Below are 26,130 nucleotides of genomic sequence, written 5' to 3'. Positions count from 1 at the left end.
TAAATACTGTTCTATATAAAACTTAAATACAAATATTTTGTATACAAAAAAAACAAAACAAAAAAAACAAACTTCTACCTATATATATGACGTGCGATTGTGTGGTCACTACCCAGTCCTCGATAACTAAAAAGCCCGTGCAATTACCTTTTATACTGACCGCCAAACCGGTTAACGGCAATAGTTATACAACTTATACAAAATCCCCATTATAAAATTAATGCGCAATCTTTCAAATTCATTCCGCATACTGCACATAAATTCATTGATGTGCTGAAGAACAAAAAACATTGTAGTTTGTTCTTATGTTGTACTGTTACTCAACTGTCCCAGGTTCGGGCGAGGTTTGGTGCCTTCAAACTAGTTTAACCCTGCCACATTCTATATTTGCCTGTCCTAATTCAGAAGCCTGTGATTGAGTGGTTGTCGTTTTAAGCTGTTTTTCATATTGGTTTTTATGCCCCCGCCGTAGCGAAGGGGGCTTTAAGTTTTACCCTTGTCCGTCTGTACGTACGAACATACGTACGTACGTCCCATAATTGGTTTCCGTTCTCTAACTTTAGTTTGCCTCAACCAAATGTTATGAAACTTATACACAATGCTTATTACCACAAAACACAGATCAAGTTTCAATTTTGGTGGCGTCACTTTTACCGTTCTAGAGTTATGCCTCTTTACAAATGGAAAAATTGCTGAATTTATTGTTTCTGTTCTCTAACTTTAGTTTGCCTCAACCAAATGTTATGAAACTTATACACAATGCTTATTACCACAAAACACAGATCAAGTTTGAATTTTGGTGGCATCACTTTTATCATTCTAGAGTTATGCCCCTTTACAAATGGAAAAATTGCTGAATTTTTCGTTTCCGTTCTCTAATTTTAGTTTGCCTCATCCAAATGTTATGAAACTTATACACAATGCTTATTACTACAAAACACAGATCAAGTTTGAATTTTGGTGGCATCACTTCAACCGTTCTAGAGTTATGCCCCTTTATGAATGGGAAAATTGCAAAATTTTAATTTTCTTCTAAATATCAAGTAATTTTTTAAATTGGAGTTATCTTCCTTTGTCCATGATTATAGTTGAATCAATTACAATCAATGCTTTATACAATGCAATGTTTAATTTTGACTTCCTCTGATAAACACAGATCAAGTTGAATTTGGGTAGTGTCACTTTAACCATTATTGAGTTATGCCCTTTATAAATAGAAAGATTGCAAAATTTTTAGTTTCCATTCTGTAACTTAAGTTTGCCCCAACCAAACATTTTGAAACCTTTACACAATATTCATTACCACAAAACTAAGATCAAGTACAAATTTTTTGTTTCCATTTTCTAACTTTAGTTTGCCTCAACCAAATGTTATGAAAATTATACACAATGCTTACTACTACATAATACAGATTAAGTATGAAATTTGGTGGCGACACTTTTACCATTCTTGAGTTATGTGAACTTATGTCCCTTTATAAACATAAAAATTGCTGAATTTTTCGTTTCCGTTCTCTAACTTTAGTTTGTCTCAACCAAATGTTATAAAACTTATACACAACCTTTCTAGAGTTATGCGTGTTTACAGATAGAAAAATTGCTGAATTTTTAGTTTCTGTTCTCTTCTTAAGTTAGCCTCGACCAAATGTTATGAGACTTACACACAATGCTTATTACCACAAAACTCAGATCAAGTTCAAATTTGGGTAGCGTCACTTTTACAGTTCTTCAGTTATGTCCCTTTATAACTATATAATATGCAAGCAGGGGCATCATCTGTGTCCACATGTGGACACTATCCACATTTATTTGTTTATTGTTTTGCATAGTTTGTTCTTATGTTGTGCCGTTACGCATTTGGTATCTTGTGGAGAGTTGTCTCATTGGCAATCATACCACATCTTCTTATTTTCATATAGATATGTATACATAATATATATATATATATATATATAAACAAGTCTAAATTGAAAACAACGTTCAAACCTATGATTGCGTTGGATAAAAACCACAATTTTTATACGTGTGCATGCAAAACAAATTTCTTGGTAGAGGGGTCTAAATACAGCACAAACAACATTTCCCAAAAGACCAAATGAGTGAAAAAGTATATTTTAACAAAACGCATTTGACTAGCAGGTCGAACAACTGATGTTCTTAAACCCTGCTGACTGCCATTGGCGATTGCCAAATAAATGGATCACAAGATGTTACAAAATAGATCTTATTATCAATCCATTACCAAACAGAAAACAACAAACTTGCGGAAAAGATAGTATACCTCAAACATGAGGTGCAAAAATTTGTACACCATATCCGGATTTCGACAATTAATGTCTCTTCAGTGATGTTAGGAATCGAAACGGTATTTGGAAGGTTATATAATTTACCTCAATTTAGGATAGACTCTTGAATTTTGAAAGAGTCAAAATAGTATGAACGGATCATATAAACCAAAAGGCAAATATAATACAAGCCCAAACGAAAAAATATAAACATGTCTAAATTGAAAACAACTTTCAAACCTATGATTGCGTTGGATAAAAACCACAATTTTTATACGTGTGCATGCAAAACAAATTTCTTGGTAGAGGGATCTAAATACAGCACAAACAACATTTCCCAAAAGACCAAATGAGTGAAAAAGTATATTTTAACAAAACGCATTTGACTAGCTGGTCGAACAACTGATGTTCTTAAACCCTGCTGACTGCCATTGGCGATTGCCAAATAAACGGTTCATAAGATGTAACAAAATAGATCTTATTATCAATCCATTACCAAACAGAAAACAACAAAATTGCGGAAAAGATAGTATACCGCAAACATGAGGTGCAAAAATTTGTACACCATATCCGGATTTCGACAATTAATGTCTCTTCAGTGATGTTAGGAATCGAAACGGTATTTGGAAGGTTATATAATTTACCTCACTTTAGGATAAACTCTTGAATTTTGAAAGAGTCAAAATAGGATGAACGGATCATATAAACCCGAAGGCAAATATAATACAAGCCCAAACGAAAAAATATAAACAAGTCTAAATTGAAAACAACAGTAAGATTTGTCTATATATATATATATATATATATATATATAGACAAAATCTTACTGTATAATCCTGTATAAGACTGTATTTATGTGGTGCTTGAAGAGTTTACATATATAGTTCAGCATGTGTTTTTGTTGTCCACTTGGTCATTAATGGTCATCTTCACACTTTCATCAACAGAAATCATAGGACATTTAAATGCCATACTTTGACATATTGTCAATCAGAAGTTTATCATTGTATTTACTAGTTTATTAATTGAAGTCATTGATTTTTGTCTCACCTTGAGGATGTCACAAAGGAAAAACTTTAGTTTTCGGTGTGATTCCTATTGCTCAGTCTTTAGTTTTCTATGTTGTATTTTGTATACTGTTGTTCGTCTTTTGGTCTTTTTCCTTGTTTACCATGACTTTGTCAGTTTATGTTTATATTGGACTTATGAGGTTGAATGATGTCCCTTTGGTATCTCATTTAGTACTACTGTTTCCAGCATCTGTGATGTCAATAATGACTTTTGCATAGTTTACATGTTAAAAGTTTGATTAATAAAAAATAAGAAGAAGTGATATGATTGCCAACTATGCACATGAGACCAAATGCTGTAGATGTTAGCAATTATAGGTCACTGTACGGCCTTGAGCAATGAACAACTCCCCTTAATCCATTTAAGATGAACCACTAGTGGTAATTAAGTCAGTGATATTTCATGTTTTTGGTATGCAGTTGTATTAGCATTAATATGCATGTGTGATAATGATTTTACATAAAGATTAAATGACCTTGCCCCTCAGTCATTGACTTTAAATCTTTAGTATAGATTACTAATTGGGTCAGTTTAAGGAAACCACCTATGGTAAGTCAGTGATTTTTGGTTTGCAGTTGAATTAGCATGTGCACATCTCATATCCATGGAGATTATTTGACCACACCCCCTCAGACCTCAATTTAAGATGAAACACTACTGGTAAGTCAATGATATTTGATATGCAGTTGTATTAGCATTTGCATGTCTCATTTTAGACAGAGATTATATGGCCTCACCCTCATAAAGTTTCAATGTCACAAGAGAAAATGTCTTGACACCATAAAGGAAAGTGCTTGTTGTACAACGTCAGTAGTTCAAGTGTCGCAAATATTCGGGTCAAGTGTCGCAGTTTCCCAAATAGGGATATAGTGTATTGATGTTTGAAAATTATAAAGCATGCTCTGCAGTCTGAGTCTTAATCTTAGCCCCTTTTTGAGTTTTTAGGAATTAAGTTATTCCAGTATTCATGATAAAGTAAGTTTGTCATTTAAATAATTAATACATGTATAATAACGGGACAAAAATTTGATTGGGATTTTTTTTTGGGGGGGGGGGGGGGGTGAAAACTTTGAAACTTATCTTTTATATTAATTTGATATTTTGATTTTTGTAGATGATAATGAAAGAAAGATGAGAATGGCAAAAGTGATGCATAATCGCCAAAAGAGGAAAGAAAGTGTTGAATCACTGACAACATTAATAAAAACAGAACCAATGGACCAAGAACCAGATCAATCATGTCAGTATGCTACTAGTACCTCAGGTCATTGTATTAATTCCCCCTCACCAGACGGTATGATTGACATAACAAGTACAGTGGTCACACCTGCTATAAATATAGATGCACTTGATATTGATAAAAAGTTATGTCGCGTTTTGTCAAAGAGGGAAGCAGAACTGTGTGAGCACTTAACGAACGGATATGCTTCAACAATGGCAAATTATCACTGTGAAAATTTAACATCCGAGAGTTATACAGATTCAAATGATCTTGTCAATACATCAGAACAAGCTGTTAGAAGGTTGATACAGTTTGTTAAATTAATTGAGGATTTTAAAGAGTTGAGTCAAGAAGATCAGATAACTGGTCTGAAATCCTGTGTTTTACAGTCGTTAATGTTACGCTCTGTTTACTTCTTTGATGTGGAACAAGAAGGATGGCGGACACTGACAGGACTTATACCTGCCAAAGTTTTGAAAGATATTACAGGCTATTCTGACCTGTACGAAACTCACACAAACTTTAGCCGTGAGATGAAGAAAACATGTAAAGAAGACATTACTGTGTTTGCAATAATCCAGTCCATTATTGTTTTTAATCCTGAGAGTGTAGGATTAAAGAATTTACAATTGGTCTCTGATATACAAAACAGATACATTGTATTACTTAAGAGCTATCTTGAGTATAAGATCTCTTTTGAGTATGCTCAAATTTATTTTCCCGTGTTTCTACGTAAAATTCAAGAATTAAAGAAGATTGGCAGTGACCATGCCAAAATTATTCTTCAGGTTCAGACATCAAAGATAGAACCATTAATGCTAGAAATTCTGAACCTGTCCTGAGCTGTTGTACGCTGTATGTATTAAGGGTCATAGAATATTAATGACAATAAGATGCCTAATTATTGATTTAAAAGTCCCAGATATCTATGTATATAAGGTTGTCTTTATGGATAGTTGTCTAATTGGCAATCATACCACATCCCCTTTTTTATTATTGGTGCATGTAAATAGATTTTTTTAACAGAGTTCTGAATGAAATATATTCTTGCAAATTTTTAAACTAAGAGCCTGTTGAAACTGAAATTTTATCACACATGATGTCATGCACCAGTGCATTTTATCTACAGTTAGCGTTAAGCTTTGTTGTACTTTGATTAATTCTTTTCTTTACAAATATACACCACAATGAGTGATAAAGTAAAGCCTACCTTGGATGTGAAAATTCATTTTTATACGCCTGTTTACGGGACGTATTATGGTATACCGTTGTCCGTCCGTTGTCAACCTGTCGGACAATAACTCAAAAACCCTTGAACCAATTCGAACGAAACTTTGGTGAATTGTAATATCTATCGACGTGAGCTCCCTTTAGTTTTTTATAAATTTAAAATTTTAAGTTTCCGAGTTTTGGGGTTTTTTTTCATTAGAAAAGGGGGATTTTCCAGTTTTCGGACAATAACTCAAAAACGCTTTCACCAATTTGCAAGAAACTTTGGTGAATTGCTTATATCTATTGCCATGAGCTCCCTTTTGATTTTTATAAATTTTAGATTTTACGTTTCCTAGTTATGGGGTTTTATTCATTAAAAAAAGGGGGGTTTTCCAGTTTTCGGACAATAACTCAAAAATGCTTTCAGCAGTTTTCATGAAACTTTGGTGAATTGTTTATATCTATTGACGTAAGCTCCCTTTCAATTTTTATAAATTTTAGATTTTACGTTTCAGAGTTCTGTGATTGTATTTATAAAAAAGGGGGTATTTTTCAGTTTTCCGTCAATGCTCTGAGCAGTTATCATGAAACTTTGGTGACTGGTTTATATCTATTAAGATAACCTCCCTTTAGTTTTTCATGAATTTCTGATATGACATTGAGAAGTTATTGAACTTTATTCTTTGAAAAAGCGACGGGCGTATCATGCTCATGGCGCAGCTGTTTATTTTAAGTCTATTTAACATGTTTAATTGATATTTTGAGTCTATTTTTTAATCATTCCTTTAAATGAAGTTATTGACTAAATTTATATGTTCTTTGTTATTGATGTTATAATCATTCCTTAGTTATTTATCATAAGTATACTCTATAAATACAGAAACTAATGACATGTTTTTATGCCCCACATACTATGTATGTAATATGATGGTAAGTGGGCATTATGTTTTCCAGTCTGTGTGTCTGTCAATCTGTCCATTCCACCGCTTGTCTGTCAAACCGTCTGTCACATAACAGGTTAGATTAATAGGTTTAAAAAGGTTTACCATGAACTTGTGGGCACATCAACTTGAAATGCATTCATTATGATGTAAACTTTTAAAAATGATATGCCAAATTAGGGTTTGACCCAGATTTCACCTGTCATATATCAGGTTAAATGACTGGTTTAAAGAATTTTACCATAAAGTTATGGTCACATCAATTCTGAACAATTTTAGAAGATACCTTTATACTGACCAATTCTTACCATTGAAACAATGTTTATGCATCTTTGTTCCATTTTGCTCATAATGTACTTTGACAATCCATATAATTAAAGACAACTAACTTATTGAAACTCTCAACACTTGATAACCTGGCAGTGTAGTCCATCGTAGTAGACTGTGTTAAGAAGAATTAGACTTGCCATTTGCCAGTTTCTAAATGCTAAAACAGGGGGAATGTTTTTTTGTTTTCATTTTATAATTGATACTTTTGAATTGTTTAAGATTTAACAAGTTTAGCTACCATATTGGTAAAAATGTTAAACACTCACTAAGTGTATACTTTATATGGAATCTAATACATGTATGCAATGTTTTCAAATGCAAATTTTTATTTCACAGACTTATATCTGCTTAAATCAGTAACTTCTGGTGTACTTTAAAGTCACTTAAAAGTACTAGTTCAGGAAGTTTTGAGTTTTGTTTTTATTTAATGTTAGCAACTGATGTCAATTTAAAAAATGTAATATTCCCTTGAGGCTTTATTTCATTGAACATTTTAAGAATTAGGAATTTGTTTAGGTCGGTTAGTTTACGTTTGACCCTTATCAGTTCATTTGTGTAGGTGACACTGTTTGCACATTATAGAATGTACTTGTCATGCTTTAGATATAGCCATTGTAAATATTTATATCTGAAGTACATCTGTACTCAAACTGATAAAAACATTTACATTTTTATTTGTTCTAACCCACTCAGATTGTATCTACATTAATATTTGATCACAGGAAAAAGTACATCATGAGGATTTTTATCTTGCTCATTGAAGTGAATCATAGGTTTTATTTTTATTGTTGTACTATGTCATTTTGAGTGCATAAAAATTAAAAGCATTGAGTGGGTTTGTAGTTTATGTAAAATCAATGGAGCTTGTACTTTACATTGAAGCAATATAAAATTCGCCCATGTCTATATATCAATTCTAATAAATTTATCTTTTTTCATATTTTGATCATGAAAATCTTAGTTGGGGATTAAAGTTTTTTTTTTTTTTAAGTGCAATATATCATATATCATGTATATTCAATAATATCATTTAGTTATGCAAGTATTAGTGTTGAATCTCTTAAAAACTTTCACCATGCATTACCAGCTAGAAACAAAAGAAAGGGAAAAATTTCATATGGTTGTCCAAAATAACTAAGTAATGAGATAATGGAACTGACAGATGTTTAAGACTCCTTACACCAATATCCATTGATAAGATTAAATCCTGTAAATGTGACAAGTAGCTCAACAGACAGAGGCAGGATTCAAGGCGATGCAGCAGGCACACACCTCTCTCAAATCAGGAAAATAAATCCTAGATCCACACCTAACAGAAGCTGCTTCCCCTTCAACATACGAGAGCTCACTTCGAGTATTTAGTTGGTGTCATGATGCCAAATATCTTCTCTTTATTGTTTTTGGGGTTTGCTTGTGGGTAGAGTGTAGTAGATCCTCATTTACTCACAATCATGATCACATACTTGGTATTGTCTTATTTTTTATTGCTATCAATAGATTAACACTAAAACCATGGTAACCACCCTGAGAGGCATAAATAAGCTCTCAAGACTTATCGACTTGCATTTAAAATTATATTTTGCATCATATATCATGTATATGATATAGGTATAAACTGTATACAGTGACTGAAGGAATCTTATCAATATGTTATTTTTAGAATTTTTTCAGAAGCTCATCATTTTTAATGGGCCTTTCTCTTAAGATTATTTGTGATTTTTTTTAAGGGACATTTTAAAGAAAAATTAGACAATTGCTGGCCAATAGTCACTCATCGATGTACTGTTCGGGAGATTACTTCGGAGGTTTTTTTTCTAACATTCCAACAAAGCATGCATCATTTGATAGGCTATCGAAAAGATCAGAGACTGAAAATATTGAAGGATATATACAATATTCATATATTGAAGGAAAATATGAAATTTATTTGTAAGAGATATGAAACAGGGAGAAAAGCATAGCTAGACAAGTACAAATAAATTTGATATTACTAAAATGTTTGAATATTGTTTATACCTGCAATTAAAAGAAAGCAAACTAGAAAGAATATGTAGTTGGTTAACACACAGTTCTTTACTTTAGGTGTTATAAAGCTCTCTATTTTCTCACTATTTCTCTAAAATCTTTTTTTTTTTATAAAGTTATTTGGGAGATATTGATAAGACCAAAGAAAAAATGCTAAAGGTCAAACTTTCAAAACTTACCTTCAGCTGTTATACAAATCAATTTGCTAAAAGGACAACAGAAAAAAATCAATTAAGGCTGTCTTGAAGTCTAATCACTTTCCTGAAAACAGTAATGTACTTTTAAAGGTGTTTATTTTATGATGTAATGTAGACGGGAGTTCCTGATTATTTGTGATATACGACGCTTGTATCCTGAAATCATTACACCAGACCCGTCTTTAGTTGGATAAAAGATAAAAATAAAAAATGATATCTGTTATCAAGTTTATTATTTCCATGGTGATTGCTTTATATGCTTCTCTCCATTTTTGTTGTACGTTTTTTTTTGGTCATATTATGAAAGAATTGACCATATATTACAGATTTTTAATTATTTATATATAGAATAACGATGGAGAATTACTTTGTTAATTGTCTTTGAATTTTATCAACTTTGTTACTATTTATAGATATTATTTATTAGACATGTTTTATAGAGGATAATCAGCTTTTTGACAATTATGTGGAAATCCCGGTGTTTTTAAACAAATTGTATTTTAATACAATGTAGAAGTGAAACTGAGTAATATGTACAGTGAATGTCTAGATATAGATATAGAACAGAAATTAAAGTGCTAGTTTGTTTCTTGTCATGGGATGATTTTCTAATATGTATTCTTTTCTCCTATTAAGAAATTTTAAAGGAAAGGAAAAAGATACTGTAAATTCAGAAACTAATGTGAGATTTTTATAAACATGATTAATGCAAATAATGCTACTCCTTCAGTAATCGCAATAATAAGATCTTGCATTCTGATATATGATACATATATATGTATGAAGCTTTTCCTAAAGTCACAATAATTGAACTCACATTTATGTTAATTCTTCAAAAATTGCAATTATAAATGCAGGCAATAATTTCTGAATTTGCAGTAATCCATTAGGGTTAATGAATGGATTAAGAGGAGCAGAGAGTTTGTATTCCTCTGTCCACCCTTCCCTTCCCCAATAAAAAAAATTATAGAAATATGAATGCAAGTATAAAGAAAATTTAAGTTATATATTTTGGTTTAAAATCTTAATGATTAAATACTGCCATATTTTAAATATAGATATGAGGTATCAATTGTAAATTTTTTAGGAAATAATTTAGGTGATTATTTTTTTCTACCTTGCAGTTTAGTTACATAAAGATCAACCAGTCATTTTCTTTACTCAAGTCAGTTTCTTCACATGTCATTTAACTTGTTTGAATTTTAAATTAATGGGCTGGAAACTTGTTTATCTCTATGTTATCAATTTTTATTTCAGTCTAAATTATTTTCTATTTAAATTAACAATTTTTAGGCAGAAACATTTGTTTTTAGTGTCCAATAAACACAGATAAACTAAAGGTTCATTGCTTCATTGGTTTAATTGTAGGTAATATCCCATACATGTGTAAGTGAATGAATGCATTATATGCCCATCTTTGTAAATACTTAACACTCCCAAAACATAAATGATTTAATTATTGCTTTCTAGAAATGAAGACAACCATCAATGTCTAAGCAAGAGATATTTCAAAATTGTTATGTTTTAGTCTCATTTGCAAGCATTGTACCTGAAGTCTATACTATAGGTATATGATAGTTATGTTGTTCTGGCAACCTAGTAAATTAGATGTACAAAATTTGTCATTCCTATAGATAACTATGTGGATATTTGATTGGTTGAGACTATCTAACTTGAAACTGAACAAAACATGGTGTTTCTACTGTCAACATGTTGGGATATCATGCTGTTTTTGGGATAAAGATTACATGAAATGCATCCAAAACCGTTATTTCTCTGGCTTGTTAGCTATATCTTCCCAGCTTCATTTATACCTTTGAGAGCTAAAACAATAAAGTGCATTAAGATCAAATCCATTCCCATGTCAAACAATTGAGTTATAATATATACTTAGAAATTCAAGTTACAAAATAGTTAGTATGCGTATGTGTATAACTTTACTTGTCTAGAAAACTATTTTATTATGCCCACGGGGCATTAAGTTTTATTAAAAAAAAATGTGCATGGTGTATTGAATCTATCTTTTCTAAAAAAAAAATCAAGTTCATCTACAAAAAAAAAACAAAGCAAGATAGCTCCAATTCATAATATTTCCTAAATGTGTTTCATTGCAATTTTTTTTCAGTGTTTAGTTTAAATCCTCATCCAAAATGACAGCAATCTTTACCCTTCAGTGCTCACAAGCACTTTGATTAAAGGTTGTGCTTGAAATAGTTCCAGAAAATCCATATTTTGTATACAAATACGAAAACTAATATGAATACTTTATTTCTATATCTATATCTTCACATATGCATACTCACTATTTAATTTTTTGTAACATGAATATCTAAGTATATATTATAACTCAATTGCTTGACATGGTAATGGATTTTATCTTAGATCCAATTAAGTAGATACCTTTCTGTTTACCAAGGTCATATTTTGTCCTTGACCTTTAACCATGTTTCAGAGATGTTCTACTACCTTTTGCCAAAAAAAACCACCACATTTTAAAATTGCAATACAAATAAGAAATTATCATCACCATTTTCTGAGCAAGTCTTGATGTACAGCACCAAGCTTCATGATGCCATGTCATACTCTTTGACATGTTTTTAGTTCATTTGATTCTACTTTCTGTATGTCAGTAACTTACATCTTTAAAAAATTAAACTTATATATACTCTAAACCAACTAATTTTTGAAGCAACTTATTTTCGAGATTTTGGCATAGAAGTTGGCTAGAAAGCACTTAACACGAAATAAAATATATCCAAAAATAAGTTGGTTTACAGTACAAAAATGTATATGATTTAATTGTATTTCCTGCAAAATAGAGTCAATAGCATTGTGAGGCAGAATATAATTAGTGGGGCAATAGCCCACAGGGAATCCTATTTTTCTCCTTTTTGTAATGTGTTCCCAATGATCATGATGAAAAAAATCTTTCCAGCCAATAGAATCAATTTTCATAAGCACAAATTTATTAGGAAACCAATCTTGCATGCAGAACCAGGTATTATATTATATAAAACATGATGCAAAGGCAGCATAATGTTCAGTGCCATCTTCATTTTGATTAATTTGAATATTATTTTAAGCCATTTTTTGAGATTTTATTTTCTTTTTAATCAAGGCTTATCAAGGTAAACTTTTTTCATTTTTTTTCCATTCAAATTCAAAAGTATTTTCATTCAAATTCAAAAGTAGTGCTTAAATGTACATATATATATATATATTTATACAAACAAATGAGGGTGTGGATGGGGGTTTACAGAATAGAGAATAATGGGCCAATAATATAAATAGAGAAAAATGGACCCAAAAAATAAAGAATAGAGAATAATGAGGTGCTAAATATAAAGAATAGAGAATAATGGGCAAAAAGTATAAAGAATAGAGAAAAATGGCCTAAAAAATTAAAGATTACAGAAATGAAGAACCCCCCATCCAGGCCCTCACAAATAGCTTTGTGTTTTGATTTTATTTACATTGTTGTGCTTGTTCAATGTGTTGTCATAATATATGAGGTGTAGAAATAGAGTGGAAAGGGGGAGGGGGCTTCTGAAAGTGATGAGCACAAAAAATAAACTTCTATAGTCTTAGTTTAGAAGTTATCATTGTCCACTTTCATTTTTCGTTTTCATTTTTTCTCTCCAAAGAGTGGGAGGGAGATAATATTAGTTACATAGTTTGCTAGTGACCTTATACGATATATATGGGGTCAGTAAATTCCATATGGGGTGAGAGCGAAGCTTGAATCCCCATATGGAATTTACAGACCCCATATATATCGTATTAGGTCACTAGCACACTATGTAACGAATTTATCTTACCGACTATCTTAACATGTGGTATTTAGACTAGTGGCCTATCATAGTGATCAAGTCTTCAATACCGTTAGAATTAAGAACCTACTTCCATTACAAAAACAAATGCCAACAATAACAACTTGTTAGCTTTAAATGTGTTTTATGAATTTATTTCAATCGTTCATCATCAATTTCTTCGTCTGTTGAAATCTTTAAGATTTTTCCTCAACACCGTGTTGTTTTTAAAAAGGGACGTGACACCACTACTAACCGTGTATTGAAATGAGCCCCGCCTACTAACCCAATATGGAATATACACGGTCTCCACACGGTTGCTTTTAACCAATCATATTCCTAGAAATGTATAGGAGGTAAAGGAGGTAAGATAAAAACATATGTTGCCCCCCCCCCCCCTCCCTTTTGCAACCTGGTTTCCTATGCCCCAGATATTACAATACTGACATTTTTTACCCAGGGAAAGAATGTAATGAGCTTAAAATTTCTTTTGTGCAACAAATAAATCAATTTCCTTTGGAAAGATTTTTCATTAAACTTACATGTAAAAATAGTTTGTCTAACTGGCCTGAAGTTGGGTTAAATGATGCCTTTATGATTCTACCAAGAACTGCGGTCGATAACACGAACTGCAGCTTTTTCTTAGCTAAACCACGAAAACAAAATTTTGTCCCTTTCAAAAAACTTATTTTAAATGCTTGCATGCATATTGCCAATTTAATATTCCAAATGCCTTAATAAATTTAAATTTTAAATTACTAGAGTTTTGTTTTTTTGGGTGTTTTTTTTGTTTGGTTTAGACAAGTTTAACTATAAATTTAATGATCCATATACAAATCTACAATATTTTATATAACTCTGGTAGTGCAGGTGTATGACAAATACAGTCTCCACAAATGTGATTTTTTTTTCAAATGGAAGTAGGTACACCTCCATTGTTTGATAATGAATATTATCATGAAAATAAATATGAAAAGCATATATGCATAAATATATAGAGATTCTTTTATCTTCATGCCCTTTGAACTTATAAAGTGACTAAGCTTGAAAACATATTTAAAGAATAAATTATAAGATTACCTTGGTTATTCCTGAAGTAAATAAACGACCTTTTAAACGCTGAAAAAAACAGTGTCACATGAAAAGAGTTACTGTTAATTCAGAAATTTTGGCATGCATTTATTATGAAGATAGCTGGAAAATGGACACAAATGCTGATTAATTATTGCGATTTCAGGAACTGCAGCATACAAACGATGCTATCAATATTTGAAATGCAAGTTTTTTTATTTTTTCGACACCTATACAGTAGCAGTTTTTTTCGCAATAATAAAACAACAAAAAAATTTCAGAATTATCAGTAGCATGATTCTGCTTGTCCTTTTGTGGAGGCTGTATGAGGACATCACTTTTAAATGTAATTTTTTTAACATTTATTGTTGTGTTGTTTTCTCATTGACCTTCACCTGACATCTCCCGTCTCCTCTTTTTTATTTGGTGATATTAAAAAAAAAAATTTAACAATATAAAAATATTTAATACAGAACAAAAATATGACCAGTATACCACTCCAATTTTAGGTTAAACAGGAGATTTTTTTTACTGTGGCCAACACATTGTCAATCTATTGTTTTAATATTCATTTTGTAATCATGCTTGTTAAATGGTTTCATTTTATGTATTTTTCTATCAAATTAAAATAATAAAAAAATTCTTTGTAATTGTTAATAAATATATTGTAGAATTTTTGTCAATTATGAAATGTCCCAAAATGTGATTAGTTGCTCAAATACATTGATTATATTGCTCACCATACACATGTATAAATGGCCTTCTTTAACTTTATGTAACACAGGATTGGATTTTTAGTTAGGGTTGGACTTTGGAATTGGTACGATTTTAGTTTGGGTAGGTTTAGTGTGGATGAAGGCTGCTATAAGAAATAGCATTTGTTAGAGGTATATCAAAGAAAACAGATAGAAATAGTGTCACCACTTAATATAATTAGCTTCACCAAAAGTTAAAGAAGGTTGTATTTTTTAATGTAAAGTTTCATTGTTTGGTCACAATTTAGCACTGCAACTGTAAGAAAGCATATGTCTATAATACATTGTTCACATCATTCATTTTCATAGGAAACATTGAATACAGAATACTTTACCACAAAGAACATAGTTCTTTCAATCATGATATGTCATATAGAGAACGAAATGCTATTGGACTAATTATACCCTCCGTCAGTCCTGTTCTTGTCATCGCAATTCCTCTGAAACCACACAACAGAAATTCATGAAACTTTGTAGATAACAAGGATATACTATGTAGATGTGCATATCGACAGGAAATTATGATTCAATTTTTTTTCTAGGTGTTATGCCCCTTTGCACTTATTGGCCTCAATATACTACTGCACAGTTTGTCATCGCAACTCCTCTGAAACCACACAACAGAATTTCATGAAACTTTGTAGATAATAAGGAAATACTATGTAGATGTGTATATCGACAGGAAATTATGATTCAATTATTTTTCTAGGAGTTATGCCCCTTTGAACTTAGAATTTTGGCCTAAATATACTACTGCAACAGTTTGTAATCACAACTCCTCTGAAACCACACAACAGAATTTCATGAAACTTTGTAGTTAATGAGAATATAATATGTTAATGTGCATATCCACAAGAAAATTTTTATCAGTTGTTTTTTGTTGAGTTATGAGTCTTTGAACTTAGGAACCTGGTGAGATTTTGTGTGTCCAGTGACAATGTTGGGGCATGGGGTATGTGAGCGTGCTCACAAAGGTTCTTTAATTTTAATGGGTGTTAGTATGGAATCCTGACCATTGGATTAAGAGAAGTGGAGCTATTGCCAACCCTAATTACCTACATCCCTCCCTCCTTTCTGTATGCATCTTACAATTGACAGACTGTTGGCTAATTATCTTTTGTTTCATTGTAAGATGGTGCCTGTTGGAATCCTTTTTGTAGCAGGTTATTTTTCCTTGTAAAAGCCATGAATCATTAAACATGAAGGTTACACTTCATTCGAGTTTATTAAAGTATCAGCACCTTTATTCTAAACCTGCTGCTATCCAAGACCATTGTGATCTATATAGTCGTATCAAAATGAAAATTTAGACATAAGGGGGAAAATATAAGATTCTTGTAGCAAAGTAAAGGGTGGTCAATTTTTTTTCTTAAATAGCTATCGCAAAAGTATATTGAATATCATTTGCAACTAAAAACAACATAATGTCATATGCTAGTACATGAATAGCCTTAGTTTTCTCGTTTGAATTGTTTTACATTTGTCATTTCAGGGCCTTTTATAGCTGACTATGCGGTATAGGTTTTGCTCATTGTTGAAGGCCATACAGTGACCTATAGTTGTTCATTTCTGTGTCATTTGGTCTCTTGTGAAGAGTTGTCTCATTTGCAATCATACTGCATCCTCTTTTTTATAATTATTCAAAATAACTGCATGATAATCATTGGATGAAAATAATAATTAGAATACACTTAACATGTATATATTCATTGTGCTTTTAATATTCTTAATGCTATGTATTTATAATGGAGAGGGTGTTGGTCAATTCTTTGTTCATCAATAATGGTAAAAGGGTTCACTGTTTTGACCAGAGACAATAGTGCTACAATTGAAGATAAAAAATATTTATTAATATACATATTCATTAAATGGGATAAATTGTCTTCATGGCAAAGTGAACTGAATTAGATGTAGATCTCTGAGAGGGGAAACAGTTATTAATCACTGCTTTACTAGTAGGCACTGATGGGATGTACATGTAGTAAAGTTTTATAGTCGAAATTGGATGATTTTTTGCTGAAGTTGTTTTTAGTGACTTATTGTATGATAGGGTATTCTATCTGTTCAATTTGTATTACAGCTTCTAGTTTATGAAATAGACCTTTGCTTATTACCATAGGATTGAGTTCTCCTTGAAATTATGTTTAATGTATGTGAAGGCCTATCATTGATATGTAAAGTGTAAAGTGGCAGCTAAAATTTGTCATTAAGGCTACCTCAATTTTAACTGTGATTTTGGTATTTTTTTTATGTACAAAATTTTAACGGTAGCCTAGTTCTAAATAAAAGAACGTCTGACATATTATTATTCCACCTAAAACAATTGAATTAATTTCAGATAGACTGATTTCTTTTGATTAATAAAGGGAAAGTTAATTAAGAGTCATGATAGCTCCTCTAAATGTGTACATTAAGTTTATAACATAGAATTATAGTGGTAATTATTGATGTTCTTGTGAAATTGTCAGAAAGAATTCTGTTGAAATGAATGGTAGGGTGTATCATATTTTAGACCCTTTAACTACTATGACCAATATTGTTTTTTTCTTCATATTTTAAGTTAATGTATCAGGCAACTGTTCAGACGTTTTATGTTTCTCTCCTTATAAGGAGAAGTAATACTTGTTAAGGATCAGAAGATCAAATCTGAGATATAAATTTACCTGTAAAAATGTGCAAATATTTATTGCAGATTTTTTCTTCTGTATGCAATATTGATTTAAAAGGATGAGAAATAAACATTTACCAAATTTAAAATTGTAAAAAAGACTGAACTAGAGTTTTTTAAATATCTTATTTGATTAAAAAGATATTTGAAATTTCCAGTTTTTTTCATTCGTCAAATTGTACTATAATTCATCATAAACATGGAGATCAATTTTTATTTGAGAAATTATAATGTGAAGTCATTAGAAGTGGAGTACTAACTTTTATGGGTTTTATGGGTAAATGTGACTTACCAATAAAAGCGTTCTTCTAAATACAAATTTCTAAAAAGCTTGTATATAGAAATTGTAAAAACGCCAAAAACAAGTATTAACGAAACATAATTTTTCATGAATCCACAAAAATTGAAACTCAACAAAAATAAATGAAATAAAAAAGAATTTTGTAAATGACTAACTTATATAATTTTTTTTTAATTTTCATTAAATCATATATAAATGCTCAGATGAATACGGACATTAGTTGCTGACATATCATTTGGAGAACATAATGGATTTATTGTATGTATATGTAGAATTATCTGTGAATTCATAGACATGTGCCTTTATTGTAATATCATAAATTTTGTTTGTTATTAGTGAAATGGAAATAAATATTGTTAACACAGTTATTGTTATTATTCATGGCAAATGTCTCATTTTATGTCTTGATTCTGATTATTTTATCCACAAAGAGTAATACATCATCTCAACCAACATTTTGTCTCACTGCTGGATGTTCTGCAACAAGAAATCAATGAATTTATTCTACTTTCAGAATGTTTTTCTTCCTACAGACAAGCACAAACAATTGTACTTTTACCGTTCTAGAGTTATGTCCCTTTTCAAATGGAAAAATTGCTGAATTTTTTATTTCCATTCTCTAACTTAAGTTTGCCTCAACCAAATGCTATGAAACTTATACACAATGCTTGTTACCACAAAACTCAGATCATATACGAATTTTGGTAGCGTCACTTTTACCCGTTCTTGAGTTATGTCCCTTTATAATGTTATATGCAAGCGGGGGCATCATCTGTGTCCCATGGACACATTCCCCATTTATTCAAAATTTGATTTGTGTCAAGTTCAAATCTATATTTTTTATACGACCGCAAAAAAATTTTTGTGGTCGTATATTGGTATGACGTTGGCGTCTCCGGCGTCGTCGTCGTCGTCGTCGTCCGGCGTCGTCCGAAGACACATTGGTTTTCGCACTCTAACTTTAGTTTAAGTGAATGGATCTTTATGAAATTTTACCACAAGGTTCAATACCACAAAAGGAAGGTTGGGATTGATTTTGGGGGTTATGGTAATAACAGTAAAGGAATTAGGGGCCAAAAATAAGCATTTTTGTAACTTCCAGACATAACTTGTGTGTTAGTGTATGGATCTCTCTGACATTGTACCACAAGGTTCCATATCACTAAAGGAATGCTGGGATTGATTTTGGGGGTAATTGCCTCCAAATTTTAGGAATTAGGGGCCAAAAAAGGGGAAAAAAACAAGCATTTTTCTAGTTTCATGACAATAACTTGTGTGTAAGTGTATGGATCTTTCTGAAATTGTACTACAAGGTTCCATATCACAAAGGGAAAGCTGGGTTTGAGTTTGGGGGTAATTGCCCTAAACGTTTAGGAATTTGGGGCCAAAAAGGGGCCAAAAAACACATTTTTTTCTAGTTTCCAGACAATAACTTGTGTTCAAGTGTATGGATCTCTCTGAAATTGTACTGCAAGGTACCATACCACAAAGGGAAGGCTGGGATTGAGTTTGGGGGTGATGAATCATAATGGGGGTTCAAAAAATTTTGGGGGGGGATTTATTTTTTTTTCCTTTTTTTTCTTTTTTTCCTTTTTTGTTTCTTTTAAAATTTTCCATTTTAAGTTGGTTATTTCTGATTTATATTTAAAATCAAATAATAATGATATGGTAGGAGATACACACCAAACAGGATGTGTAAATTATTATATAATAAGTATTGTGCAATAGCAAGAAATCTTCAATTGCACAGTATTGCGCAATAGCAAGAAATCTTCAATTGCACAGTATTGCGCAATAGCAAGAAATCTTCAATTGCACAGTATTGCGCAATAGCAAGAAATATCCAATAGCACAATATTGCGCAATAGCAAGAAATTGTCAATTGTACAGTATTGCGCAATAGCAAGAAATATTTAATAGCACAGGATTGTGCAAAAGAAGATACTTCCTATAAATTGCTTATTTCTTGACCAATTTCAATGGGGTTTTATTCTTGATTTCATGGGGTTCTTTAATATGCTGAATATAACCGTGTATTTAGTTTTTGGATTTTGGGCCCCGTTTTTAAATTGGTCCACATTGAGGTCCAAAGGGTCCAAAATTAAACTTTGTTTGATTTCATCAAAAATTGAATTATTGGGGTTCTTTGATATGCCGAATCTAACTGTGTATTTAGATTCTTAAATTTTGGTTCCGTTTTCAAATTGGTCTACATTAAGGTCCAAAGGGTCCAAAATTAAACTTAGTTTGACTTTAACAAAAATTGAATTCTTAGGGTTCTTTGATATGCTGAATCTAAACATGTATTTAGATTTTTGATTATGGGCCCAGTTTTCAAGTTGGTCCAAATCGGGGTCCAAAATTAAACTTTGTTTGATTTCAACAAAAATTGAATATATGGGGTTCTTTGATATGCTGAATCTAACCATGTATTTAGATTTTTGATTTTTGGGCCCCGTTATCAACTTTGTCCACATTGAGGTCAAAAGGGTCCAAAATTAAACTTTGTTTGATTTCATCAAAAATTGAATTATTGGGGTTCTTTGATATGCCGAATCTAACCGTGTATTTAGATTCTTAATTTTTGGTTCCGTTTTCAAATTGGTCTACATTAAGGTCCAAAGGGTCCAAAATTAAACTTAGTTTGATTTTAACAAAATTGAATTCTTAGGGTTCTTTGATATGCTGAATCTAAACATGTATTTAGATTTTTGATTATGGGCCCAGTTTTCAAGTTGGTCCAAATCGGGGTCCAAAATTAAACTTTGTTTGATTTCAACAAAAATTGAATATATGGGGTTCTTTGATATGCTGAATCTAACCATATATTTAGATTTTTGATTTTTGGGCCCCGTTATCAACTTTGTCCACATTGAGGTCAAAAGGGTCCGAAATTAAACTTTGTTTGATTTCATCAAAAATTGAATTCTTGGGGTTCTTTGATATGCTGAATCTAACCATGTATTTAGATTTTGGATATTGGACCATAATAGGTGAATGTCCAATTTAAAATTTTTAAGTTCTTAGACCACATTCAATCTGTGTTAGAAACCTATGCTGTGTCAAATATTTAATCACAATCCAAATCCAAAGCTGTATCAAGCTTGAATGTTGTGTCCATACTTCCCCCAACTGTTCAGGGTTCGACCTCTGCGGTCGTATCAAGCTGCGCCCTGCGGAGCATTTTATTTCAAATTGATTTTATAAATATCATTTTAAATTATTGAAAAATTATTTAAGTATACAGTGTCTTATTTAGACTTTTATGTAATTTTTGTACATTTCAACAGCTTTCTCATTTTGACCTTGTAATTGATATAAATACATGGGAAATTGGTCGTATTACTTTTAAACATTTCACAAAAGTACATGCACTGACTCTTAATGTTAGGGAAAAACTGACAAATGACGGGTCAAGTTCAAACCTGTCATATTTTCCATTTGGAAATGGCTCAGTTTGCTGAATCCTGTCATCTATTGGGACTGGGGCATCTATGTTCAAGGACACTTTCTTTTTAAAATTTGTGTTCTAGAAATATAATGATTTATTTGTTTTTATACAACCCCAAAAAATTTGCTTTCGTATATTGCTATCATGTCGTCATTGTTGTCCGAAGACATTTGGTTTCCAGACGATAACTTTAGTATAAGTGAATGGATCTCTATGAAATTTAAGCACAAGGTTCAATAGCACAAAAGGAAGGTTGGGATTGATTTTGGGGCTTATGGTTTCAACTGTTTAGGAATTTGGGGTCAAAAAGGGGCCAAAAAAGGCATTTTTCTAGTTTCTGGACAATGACTTGTGTATAAGTGTATGGATCTCTATGAAATTGTACCACAAGGTTCCATACCACAAAAGAAAGGTTGGGATTGACTTTGGGGGTTATGGCCCAAACCGTTCAGGAAATAGGGGCAAAAAAAAGGGGGGGAAAAACAAGGTTTTTCTGGTTAATGGACAATTACTTAAGTATTGTTCTATGGATCTCTATGAAATTGAAACACAAGGTTCCATACCACAAAAGGAAGGTTGTGTTTGACTTTCAGGAATAAGGGGCAAAAGGGAAGGGAGGAACAAGGTTTTTCTGGTTTCCGGACAAATACTTAAGTATTAGTCAATGGATGTCTTTGAAATTGTACCACAAGGTTCCATACCACACACAGAATGTTGGGGTCGATTTTGTGGGTTGTGGCTTTAATCGTTAAGAAACTAGAGGCCAAATAGGGGCCAAAAACAAGACTTTTCTAATACTGGCTTAGCTGGTTCTAACATAAATTATTTCTGACCTATATAAAGAAACAACAAATACTGATATGGCAGGAGATACACACCAAACAGGGTGTGTAAATTATTATATTTAGTTTGTAAACAGATTTACTAAGTATTGCACAACAGCAAGAAATCTTCAATTGAAAATAAATACAAATCTATTAACCAATTTCAATGAGGATTAATTTAAAGTCTTGAATTGTTTGAGGTTTTTACCATATATTACTATATTGGATATTTTGACATTTTTGAATAGTTCACATTGATGTCCAAAGGGTCCAAAATTAGACTTTGTTAGATTTCATCAAAAACTGAATTCTTGTGGTTCTATGATATGCTGAATCTAACTGTGCATTCAGATTTTTGTCTCACCTTGACAGAGTCAAAAAGGTATGCTGTTTCCGGCATCAGTGGCGTTGCAGTGGCGACGGCGTCAGAGGTGTCAACAATGTATTAGTTTGTGATTAGGTCTAGTTTAAGGTGAACAACTAGAGGTTGGTCAATGATATTTGGTATGCAGTTGTATTAGCACTGGCACATCTCATTTCCATGGAGATTATTTGGCCCTGCCCCTTCAGTCATGGTTTATTGACTTTGAAACTTTTGCTTAGTTAACATGTATTAGTTTTTGATTAGGTCAGTTTATGGGGGAACCACTAGTTGTAAGTCAATGATATTTGGTATGCAGTTGTATAAGCATTGGCATATCTCATTTCCATGGAGATTATTTGTCTCTGCCCCTCAGTCACGGTCTATTGACTCTAAAACTTTTTCTTAGTTTACATGTATTAGTTTGTGATTAGATCAGTTTAAGATGAACCGCTAATGTAAAGTCAATGATATGTGGTATGCAAATTTATTGGCATTTGCAAGTCTCGTTTCCATGGAGATTATAAAGCCCCACCCCCTCATCATGGTTCATTGACTTTGAAACTTTTACATAGTTTACTAGTCAATGTGTGTGTTTAGGTTTGTTGAAAGGGAATGACTTATGATAAGTCTATGGTATTTGGTATGCAGTTGTATAAACATTGGCACATCTCATTTCCATGGAGATTGTTTTGCCATGTACCTTCAGTCATGGTTCATTAACTTTGAATATCTGCATAACTTACATGTTAAAGTATTGCTATTTTAATTTCAACATTTGCATTATCAAAAGTACAAAAAGGAGAGACATATCTCTGTGTTAACAGTTTATTAATTCTAGGCCCTGTTTTCAAATTAGTCCATATAAAGGTCCAAAGGGTCCAAAATTAAACTTTGTTTGAATTCATGTTTTTTTTTTTATAGGTATAGAACCACTAATTCAGGCCCGGTCGGAAAGAACATACAAGAAAGTAGTACATATTTTAAACAAAATAGTTCCTACGCATAGCTGTATCTTTGTCAATAGTGGGAATATTTGGGTAGTTTTAGTATCAAATGAAAGCTTGGGGACTTGGGATCACTGTAGAACCCTTGTTGAAAGTTTTATTTGAATAATAAAGAAGTATATGAAATTTTAATAGGAGGGCTCATTTGGCCTGTTGTTCAGATCAGAAGTTCCTGTTTTTGTACTATCAAACTTCCGGGAACCAGTACACTCTAATATGCAATTAAAGGTATGTTGATTTTTTCAGCACAAGTCAGCATAAGGTACAGTTTTGACATGAAATAACTGCCACTTTATTTGAACTTAAGACAAAGTAGCCATTTATGCTTGAAATTGCAGAATTTAACATAGAAAGCAATGGGGCTATGAATTAGTGGTTTTATACCTTATATGCTGAATCTAACCATGGAATAAGATTTTGGATATTGGACCATTAAGTAGATTAAATGTCCAATTTCAAATTTTTAAGTTATCTGACCACATTTATTCTTTGTCAGAAATCTATAATGTGTCAAATATTTAATCACTATCCAAATTCAGAGCTGTATCAAGCTTGAGTATTGTGTCCATACTTGCCCCAACTGTTCAGAGTTCGACCTCTGCGGTCGTATCCAGCTGCTTCGGGCGGAGCGCATTTTTAACTTATAAAATATGTTTCTCTTGGGAAAATATGAACCAATTAGCATGACGGATTCTACTGTTCATGGAATTTCATATCAGCTCTAATTATAGTCTGAGGCTACTATAATTATGGTATAATCTGAGTTGTGGTCAAATCTGAGTATGTAAGCTATTGTGTACTCTGGTAAAAACATCCAGGTTGTAGTTGAGAGTTTAATTGCTTTATATTCTTGTTATTTCAGTTTTTTTAATGGGTTCAAAAGTTACTTTTTATAATGTATAGCTTTTGTAAGAAAAACTACAACATGCTAAGAGCTGCAGTTCAGAAAGAAAAAGTAAGTACAGGAAAATCAGTTGTCTGTTACGATTTTGATCGTAGGAACCTTATGTCTGGAAATTTGGATAAAATTATACACTTCATTTTGAATAAAAAGTCGTGTCCAAAAATTATGGATTTAGTCTTGTGTACATGTACATGTAATTAAGTAATCGCAAAATCTTCGATTATTTAGTGAAAACCCACAGGATTTGGTCACACCTGGGACTATTATACTAACTGGGACTATTTATATATTATGTCACAGGTAACACTTAGTTTTCAGCTGTTAATATCTAAAAGATTTCGCTTTGAATACAGTCTGAAACATTCTGAAAGTCTGGATTATCATTTCAAAATAGTGATTCCAGCTCATTTCACATTTGAAAGGCCCTTCGTGAAATTACGAAAGCTGTTCATAAGAAAAAGTTTTTATAATACATGTATATGTTGGACTTCATCCAAGATTACAAGAAAAAATTATATATAATAGTATACTTTATAAATAATTTATGCACTGCCTTCAAAACAAAATTATCTATATCGGAGAGTATGGATGGGATTTTCAGAATAGAGAATAATGGGCCCAAAACTAAAGCATAGAGAAAAACGGACCAAAAATATACAGAATACTGGGGTGCTAAAATATATAGAATAGACGATAATGGGCACACAATTAAAGGATAGTGAAACAATGGTCTAAATATTACAGAATACAGACATAAAGACCCCATCTAAGCCCTCATATATGATTTGCAAAGGTATATAAATAAGTCGATATTACTTCTAAACATGACAAAAGTGTGTTAGCCTAGATGAAAGGGATTGAAAAAAGTGGCGTTTTCTATGCCCGTATGTATGTATTTGTAATGTCGATTTTTAATATCAACTAAGTAGAATCCATTAATTACATTTATATTTTTGATTTTTGTCAATTTAAATACAGTTCAAAGTTTCCGTTATGACATGTTTTACTGTAAGTTCAACGTTTATCAGTAGTTTATTACAACATGTTTTAAGTACGAGCGTACTAACAAAAAGTCTGTCTGAAATGGGGGATATTAGAAAACATGGGCTGGATTTATGGACTGTAAATCTAATGGCTAAGACTGGATTCATTGGATGGGCTTCTAATATGGCTTGATGAGAACAAAATCTGTATGACCTGAGAACACAAAAAAATTTAATTGAGATCTAATACTTTTTTTTTTAGCAAAACTCAAAATCCAAACTTTTCGTGTTTTATAAGAGAATATATATATTGTAATATTGTATTCATGTAGCACCGGAGTCCGTTCAGAGCTATGGTGTCCGCTGATGTCGACAAAATAAAGTTACAACTTAGATGATTTTATGATTCTATTGGAAGTAATCTTGTCAATTATATTTTAAGGAGAACACTGAAAAATGTTTAAGAACTCTATCTCGATAATAAAATATGAGAATATTAAATGAGAACATGCTAAATTGCAAATATGATGCATACTAGTCATATGATACATGTACTTCAAATTAAAAATAAAGTTGAATATGTTTTATATATTTGAATAGTTTTACTACATAACAAGTGTGCGTGGACTTTCTTGTAAAAGAACATCCTTTATCTTATCAAAATCTTCAGAAATGTACTTCTATTAAATTATTGTCTTCCCGCACTCTAATTC

The 26,130-nt window shown here is 31.7% G+C and overlaps 1 protein-coding gene across 2 annotated transcripts in view; it reads left to right on the top strand.

The window, feature by feature from the left end:
• Positions 1-18,251, top strand: part of LOC127734531 (nuclear hormone receptor HR96-like) — a 64,585-nt gene extending 46,334 nt beyond the window's left edge. For both annotated transcript variants that reach the window (XM_052244450.1, XM_052244451.1), the window contains exon 4: positions 4,471-18,251. In XM_052244450.1, the coding sequence (XP_052100410.1) occupies positions 4,471-5,420 (950 nt within the window). In that variant the 3' untranslated portion in view covers positions 5,421-18,251. The remainder of the gene's footprint in view (positions 1-4,470) is intronic.
• Positions 18,252-26,130: the final 7,879 nt, after the last annotated feature.

This window comes from Mytilus californianus, unplaced genomic scaffold, assembly GCF_021869535.1.
Source record: "Mytilus californianus isolate M0D057914Y unplaced genomic scaffold, xbMytCali1.0.p SCAF_3, whole genome shotgun sequence".
Classification (NCBI taxonomy): domain Eukaryota; kingdom Metazoa; phylum Mollusca; class Bivalvia; order Mytilida; family Mytilidae; genus Mytilus; species Mytilus californianus.
Note: the sequence above shows the minus strand (reverse complement) of the source record. Positions and strands in the feature narration are given on the sequence as shown.